At 40.0% G+C, this 8,087-nt stretch overlaps 1 protein-coding gene across 1 annotated transcript; it reads right to left on the reverse strand.

Annotated features, from left to right (window-relative positions):
* Positions 1-913: 913 nt before the first annotated feature.
* On the reverse strand, positions 914-6,819 carry LOC135904097 (serine hydrolase-like protein; the record flags this gene model as incomplete). The annotated part of the gene is made up of 2 exons (XM_065434704.2): positions 914-5,176; positions 6,322-6,819. Coding segments are annotated over 2 exons (1,056 nt in total), but the record flags the coding sequence as incomplete, so codon positions are not given.
* Positions 6,820-8,087: the final 1,268 nt, after the last annotated feature.

Here is an 8,087-nt window from a genome sequence, read left to right on the forward strand (position 1 = left end):
GCACTCCAAGGGGGACAGTGACGTACTCGTGTTATTGCGTCTGCGTATTCATGTCCGCAGTGTGACGTTGCTCGTGGTGACACGGGACTTAAAGAATTATTCAAGACATCTGTTATCTGTGCGATCTGTTGCTTGAATTGACGAATTGAAGCTTTAAGAAATAATAAAACACACAAACAGAATGTCTGTGTGCTTTTCTTGTTTTACTTCGCACCGAAGCAAGAGAGATGTACTTCTGCTCAGTCTGCTTGTTCCCACGGTCGTGCAGTCCCGTTCACAGGTACTGAAACTATGCCATTTTCTTCCGTGTTCCAGCGCGTGATCATGCTCTGGCAATCCACCTGTTCTGTCTCAGTATTCGTGTAGCACTGAATTATACCACTAGTCATGTTTCCTTGTGCACAGTGCGCAAAATCATGTGCTGCATGAATGAGACAATAGCTCGCGTGCGACGCCGTAAGCATAAATGCGTAGCACCGAAATAAAGTGAGAAAGAAAAACGAAGGTGGGGCCTGTGATGTGTGCATCACGTGATCCTCGAGGTCCAGTATGGGAGAATGCAGAGAAGGAATTTTGCTTGCGCAGGCTAGACGGGGCGAGTGGAGAGAGCGTCTTGCTTGGCAGTGGAGCCCGCCTGCTGGAATTGTGGGTTCGCGGCATTGAAATATTTCTATCTTGGCCATTAATGAGTCAATTTGAAAAATTTTTGTGGCAGAACGCTCCCTAGAGTACACGTAACAACTTCCAGCGTATAACCAAAACTTGCTATGGGGCCTGGTGAGGGGCCCTTTAAGGTCTGCCATCTTTGGTAAAAATTTTAAAATGCAGGAAATGATAGGTGGATATTATTAATGAAGTTTGGTTTTAACTGAAAGAGAATGGCACAGGAAAGAAAAAGAAGAAGAGGCAGACATAGTTGACAATTCTGCAATCTTTAATGGTGAAGAGAAGATAGCAGTACAGGTTTGGCATACAATCAATAATAATTTTTATGCCTAAGGTGTAAAATGTACACTTCATCACATTAACAATAATAATGTGGCTGCAAGCAAGATAACACTTGTTCAAAATGATTGACTTCTTCAGCGTGAATACCCGCCCTACTTTCTACTGTTTAATGAAACAGTTAAGCACTACTTTCTACAGCCATGGTATCAGCACTCGGCACCACTTATGACAATATTTTAAGACCATTCATCGAGTTTTACAGCTCGTATATGCATTGGTTGCACATGCCTGACGACAACACAACACCATAGCTGTCAGACCACTACGGTAATTTTACACTAGTAAAGAAATGAAGCAGGGGCCACAGCCCATGATCTTAAAGTCAACTGGAACAAAATCTAGCTTTGGCTAAATTGGTAATGAATGAGTAGTATATACTACTGAAGCAATCTTCGCTAAGCTGCAGGGGTTGTAAATGTCTAAATTTCTTATTAACAGCCTTTGATAAGCACCTGAGCAGACAAAGCGCACACCTGTTGGTTAGCGCATGTGATGCAAGTCCCATCACGTTGCCTCCACGGCAGCTGCAAGTTGCAATCAATCTTGGAGGTCATGCCAAGAGCTGGACATGCCGAGTCATGCTTCTTTTCCGGCAGAGGTAATGGCAGCATTATTTTTCTTTCAGTTAAAGTATCAAGAACATCTACTCCTGCAAGCTTTTTGTGATGCATTCACTTGTATTTCAAATGTAAAAACATAACATTTTTCATGAAGGCTGAACTATGTATACACTATCTAAATTATGCTTTTACGATGCCCACAATTTCGTTGCAGTTGCCTAAGTAAAAATACCGCAGAGGTCACTGATAAAAACAGGTATATGTTTAGAGGTACACATTCATGTGAATAGCTTTCACCTTAACCCTTGCCCCCAAAATAAACTCTCAGTACAGTTTTATGTGAAAAATAAAGAAAAAATATGTCACCATAATGACTGATAAGCTTGAAGTCAAGATTTATGGTTGCCTAGGAAAGCAAAACATGCCTTCAGAGAAACACTGAAAGAAGTATGAAAGGTACATGTGAAAACGCTGAATCTTAATTACGTTATTGCACTTGACACTGTTCAAGAAGATGAACCTATGAAGTATCCACATGCAGACTTGCATGAGGGTTACCTGCTGGCTTCATCACCTAAAGTCTTGGCGTCAGCAAAGACAAAAATCTACTTTTCAATACTTTTTTTTTATTAGAAGTTAACATTGCTTGCTATATCTTGGTAGCTTGAAATACACAATGCGTAATTTGAATAATCCAGATTCAGAATAGGGGCTACAAAAGAAATACATAGCGTAATGTTTACTGTGCATGCACAAGGTGCAAATGGAATTTGTGGTTCCCACTGAGCCCATTGGGCACATAAATTTTTTAATGTAGTGGGTTGTCCAAACTCTTCGTGCCAACAAACATGGTGGCACCCATTGAAGTGACGGCTGTTGCCTTAAAATCTAACGATTTCTGAGCAACCCGCTAGCTTTGTAAGCAATGAATGGTGATATAGGCTGCCACTTTGTCTGACCTCACAAAAATCTGAACAATAACCTACCATGGTTTAAAGCCAGAAGGTTTCGGCATTGCTAGTTGACCAGACAGAAACAATTTCACATTCAGAGACAGAATTGCAAATAGGATTGTAGTCTTAATTATACAATTACTTAGAACTTAGAATGAACATTAACAATAAGATGCTTAAGATTATACTACTTAGTTCATATTTATTTAAAATTTTGTAGTTCTTTCCTGTAGCTACAGTGTTGCTGCAAGCACGAGTCACAAGACGTGACTGAAAAAAAAAAAGAAGAGAAAAAGTTCTAGAGCTTGCTGCCCTGCATATCCTCATTGGGGAATATGTACCTCACTTTGGTGCACCTATTCTACAACTATGTAATGGCTCAGTGCGGTAAAACAATGCCACTGTTTTAACAAATATGGTAAATGGCTTTCACACATAGCAGAAGGACTAGAAGACTGGGCACAAAACTGGACATCAACAACACATTATGAGCGGAGCATGAAAGATCTAGCACTATTGTAGGCAATGAAATCAAACGTTTGTACAAGAGTCCTGCTTAAGGCTTTTGCAAATTACATTTGCGTGTTACATGTTTCTTTGGGTCCCTCAAATAAAGCAAATGCGAATAGCAGTGTGTTGAAAATACAAGAAAATCGTGACATTTAAACACTCCCAAATATCAACGTACTTTTGCTACTTCCAGAAATATAGGTCTAGCAGGGCTATAAACAACAAAGTAGCTTTCTGTTACCTGTAAGTGACCATTCAGTTACAGCGCAAGCAAAGAGTCTTGCAATCAATATCTCTAAACATATACAGCTGTCATTGGCATTAAAAAAGTACGAGTTCATTCTGTTGTGTAAATACACAAGCATGGTAAATAGAATGAACAGGTTAAGCTCGTTTGCGAGATTTGAGTTCTGGAATACCGGCTAGATCAGTCTTAATATGAGCGGGCTGGAAAGTCAGAAAAAATTAAAATATGAATGACAGGTGGCAATGCCAGCTCGGAATTCTCGCACCAGCTCCCTGAGATATCATATATTTCTATGAAATCTACTTAGGGTTGGATAGGGTCCATCATAAAGAATGATTCCGTTCAAAAGTGAGCAGCGACTCAACATGACAACTTTCAGGAACTCTTCCAACATACAGCTATTCGAAGATACAGTGACACCAGCCACTTCACATTGACATCATTAGCACATTAGTCACAGTGCAATATTTTGAGAAGAAAGCTTGGCCTTCTCACTCTATCTTATATAGATTAGCTTTCTGCCAAAAAAACAAAAATGAAGCAAGCAGGATTTTTTAAAGACTACTCTGCTAATTCAAAATAATTTGGTGCCGCTCCTAAGTGTTCCTTTAGTAGTAGCCATGCAATCGTAAGCCTCCACAGAGTAAAAAAAATGTAATTGCTAGACAGGTCTACCTTCGTATGCTGGGCAGTGACGTTTTAATTATAATGACGCTAGATGTCGATGTGTGAAAGACCATGTGAAACGATGAGGTGAAGAATGTTGATTACAGCTGCCAACAACAATGTAAAGCTTTCCTGCCAAGGCTAGAATGACCAGATTTTTCACATTAGGAAATAAGACATATGAGCACTTGGAAGATGAGGATAGGAGGGGACTTGGACACAAAAGAATACTTAACAAAATGGATGCTATGGATTGCTACTCACTAATAAATAAGCATGTATGGTTTTATGTCAGTAAGCCACTGTAGCCTCCTTACTACATGTATATCCCTTTACTAGCTGTATTTTCGTAAGGAGGACATTGTATTGAAACAGTGCCCAGGCACTTGTGTATGAATTATCAAATGTATCAAAAGGCATGATGCAAGGAAGTAAAAAATCTGATTTCTCTACTCTGGATTCACTATTCTTAATCCATGCGAGATGTCCATCCTAAGAGTGCGCCATCTATTTATCTGAGCTAGTGTCGCACCTGAATCTTGCTCCTTTTTTACCACCATAAATAAATTCATCTGACCTTATCTTTTCCATGGCACTTATGCCAGCTTACAAAGTACAAGGACTTTGATAAAGCTGCTAAGAAAAAAAAAAAAAGATAGATGCCTTTCAGTTTGTCACACAAACCACATCTGATTTCTAGTGCCCTGCAAATCATCTAAAAAGGGCCTTATGTAGCTGGCTACCAGCTCTGGCTGATTCATGTGAATGTGGTGATCGCCATCGAGCACTGTCATTTGAAAAGTGCGGCAGTGTTTTTTCAAAGCATTTATCATTCTGCCATTCTGGACTGAACAGCTGCCAAAACCAGGCACAGCGTCCAAAACAAGAATGTCATTTTTAAACGACTTCCACCATGGGTCGAGGGCAGCTTTGTCGACCTTGTCCCAGTAAAGTGCCTTTAGCCGAATATCTCTAGTAAAGGTGTAACGACCATTTGCCTGGAGCTGGCAGCCTCGTTTCATCAATACCTTCACATCATCAGCACGAATGCATCCCCAAGGCATCTTGGCATAGAGAGCCATGATCTCCTCTTCAGTATAACTTGGTTGCTGACTGAAGTCCTTCTCTTCAAGACGCAGAAAAGACTGAAACGTAGTTCTTACAGCGCCCAGGAGTTGGCTTCTAGCTTCATAGATTTCTCCAAAGCCCTCCACAAGTATTAGTTTTGACACCTGAAAGAAGTGCGAAGGTCACAGTAGAATGTTTTCAGATGAACATCGGTTTTATATCCAGGAAAATCTCGACAAAAAAAATGGATCAAGAAAAATAAGCCTTCTGTACAAATATAACAGCTGGTTGATTACAGAAAAACAAACAAACAATATTGTACTGGCAGACAATTCATTCTACAGATGCCTGAAATGTAAGCTTCAATTTATTGACATCAGTAAGTAAGCAACCAGGTTTAGTATACATGCTTCTGTCTGACCTAATTAAATGCTATTAAACTATTAAGTATGTATTCCAGCTTTGTGAATGTTCCTACCAATATTTCAATACATTAGAGTGCGAGAAGACATAAATAGTGCCTGTCTGCCTCTCTCTGTCTTCGTTGTGCAAAGTGCATGCTTGTTCAACTCCTTTCCTGCCATGCTATTATTTTGAAGCTTGACCAAAAATGGCCAAACTATCTTTAGAGACCCCAGTTGCCTGCATATCTGAATTCCTCAAAAAGAATAAATTTGCTTTTGCTTGCACTGTCTCATGGATTGTGTGCTGCCATCTACCAAAAGCATGACTAAACAATGAGACAAAATTAGGCTTGCCCGTGGCATTGCTAGAAAATGCTAAGTACTGTCGACAGGTGGAGCTCATTTTCGGCCATCTTTAGCAAAAATGCGAGGACAAGCGCAGCTCGCTCAAGGCACGAAAGGGGTTAAAAATGCAAAAATATATTTTCCTGAAAAGAAGAACAAGCAAAACTTATTAAAATAGACTTCTGATTAATATCAGTGATAGATATAATACCCGCTTTATATAAAATATAAGCTGCATAAAATTTTGATTTATACAAGCACTCAATATTTTTTACATTTGCAACAGTGCTATCACCATACAATGCTCTACTGAACTCTTGTATACCACCTTAGTGGTGATACCAGACAATTTTCAATAGGTCCAGATGCACTCTGAAAAGTTGTTGAGACACTTGAGCATTGATCTAAGAGCTCAGCAGACAGCTATGCCCATACGGGCGCGCTGCCCTGCACTCCACTTGGGAGAGCAAAAGAAGAGCTTTGAGTTAAGGCACGTTCACAATATGAACATGGGGGACACAGCATCAAGCTCTTGTGCTCTCAAGAAAAAAGGCACCAACCTTTTGAGGAAATATGCTGGCATATCTGTGTCCCACGAGGCCTCCTATACTGTGGCCCAGCAAATTGAACTGGTCCCAGCCAAGAAACTGAACAGTACGAGCAATATCCAACATCAGGTGTGTCATGGTGTAGACGCATCCCTTCGGCAGATGCGATGAGAGACCATGGCCAGTAAAGTCTAATGCCACAGCCTGCCACCCACCGTCCAGCTTTTCAAGCAATGGATCGAAGCTCCCAGCATTGTCTTGAACACCGTGCAGGCAGAGAAGGTGTTTCTTGGGATTGCGCTTTCTCTTGGCAGGCCAAACCTTGGCAGCCAGCTGGCCGTAAGGCACAGGAATGGCTATTTCCTCTGGTGGCCGGTTGGCAAGCAAGTGAGCTGTTGAAAGTTTACGCAGATGCTGCACTCCAGATGTGCTCACACTACACTTTGGGCGTACATTGCAGATACTTCTGGGGAAAGAAAATGCTTTTATCAGTTTCTGTATGTTTGCAGAATTACGTCACTGGGCATAGAAAGACAGCCCACAATTTCTGAACTGCAGGCAGGTGGCCCATTTCTGCATTTAAGCTTAAAAGCAGTGCATGAAAAGACTTTGATGAATTATACGAAACATACCATAGCAGGATAAGGAACCTGAGCACTTGCCTGCATGTGGGTATGTGCAGTCCAACTACATGAGACAAAATGTTGCGGGCTGCTGGCATTTCTTCAACAAAACATAAGCCTGCAATTAGAGATAGACAAGATTATTTACACACAGAAATTTCGGCTATTTAGTATAAATTCACTGTGGTGCTTAAGGCCATGATGAACAAGATGTTTGTTGAAGTGCTAATGTGCTTCGTTGCAAGAAACGTGTGTAAGAGAAGCCAAACATAAAATAGTTATTATTAAGAGATAATGTGTACTGTCTCAAATAGCTGCAACCTTTGCATGCATTAAATAACTGCACTACATGATAGACCAAACAAAACGAGATTGTGAAGCCTGGTAGTATAGTCGATGTTTCATGATCAACAAAGTGATAAAAGCTGCAAAATTATAAAATGTAGTGTTAAAACATTTATTCAACGTTTTTTATCTGAAAGGGCAGTTTGGCTACATGAATACAGTAACATATATGTGTTTAGGCCAATATACCGATGTTGCTATGTTGAATTTGATTCCATGCACTTTCACAGTAGTTTTATACGGGCAATCATACAGCAGAAAATCAAGGCTGAAGCCAGTTTCACTCATTCTCTGCAATAGACGTTTCTATACTTATGTTGACATTGACCTTACTTCCTCATGAAAAGAAACAGTAGACAGGGCATAGTGTAGTACAACTTCTTACCTTTGATTCTACTTTTCTTTTATTACCTGTTACATTTACTGGCTGCTATTAATAATATCACAGAAAATAAACCATATTAGACAATGATGAAGTGCAAAAAGAAACAGAATAGAGTTGTTGCCTGACACCTCCGTCTTGCTGATAGTCTCATGCATATAATTGTAATAAAAAAAGAAAACTGGGTAAGAACGACCTCCATTCATAGAATTTTTCATTTGAAAGGTCTGTCAGACACCATTACAATTCAATTAGGGCATATCATGTTAAGATTACCCAAAAATGGTAACTATTTGCTTTGTAGCATTACTGACAGTCTATAACATGTTGGTCAAGTTTGTAAGTGAAAGAAACAGTCAGTGCAACATGTACTTAAATTTAGGTGAATGTTAAAGAACCTCAGGTGGTCAAAATTAATTGGAGCCCTC

The sequence above is a fragment of the Dermacentor albipictus genome, chromosome 1 (assembly GCF_038994185.2).
Source record: "Dermacentor albipictus isolate Rhodes 1998 colony chromosome 1, USDA_Dalb.pri_finalv2, whole genome shotgun sequence".
Classification (NCBI taxonomy): Eukaryota; Metazoa; Arthropoda; class Arachnida; order Ixodida; family Ixodidae; genus Dermacentor; species Dermacentor albipictus.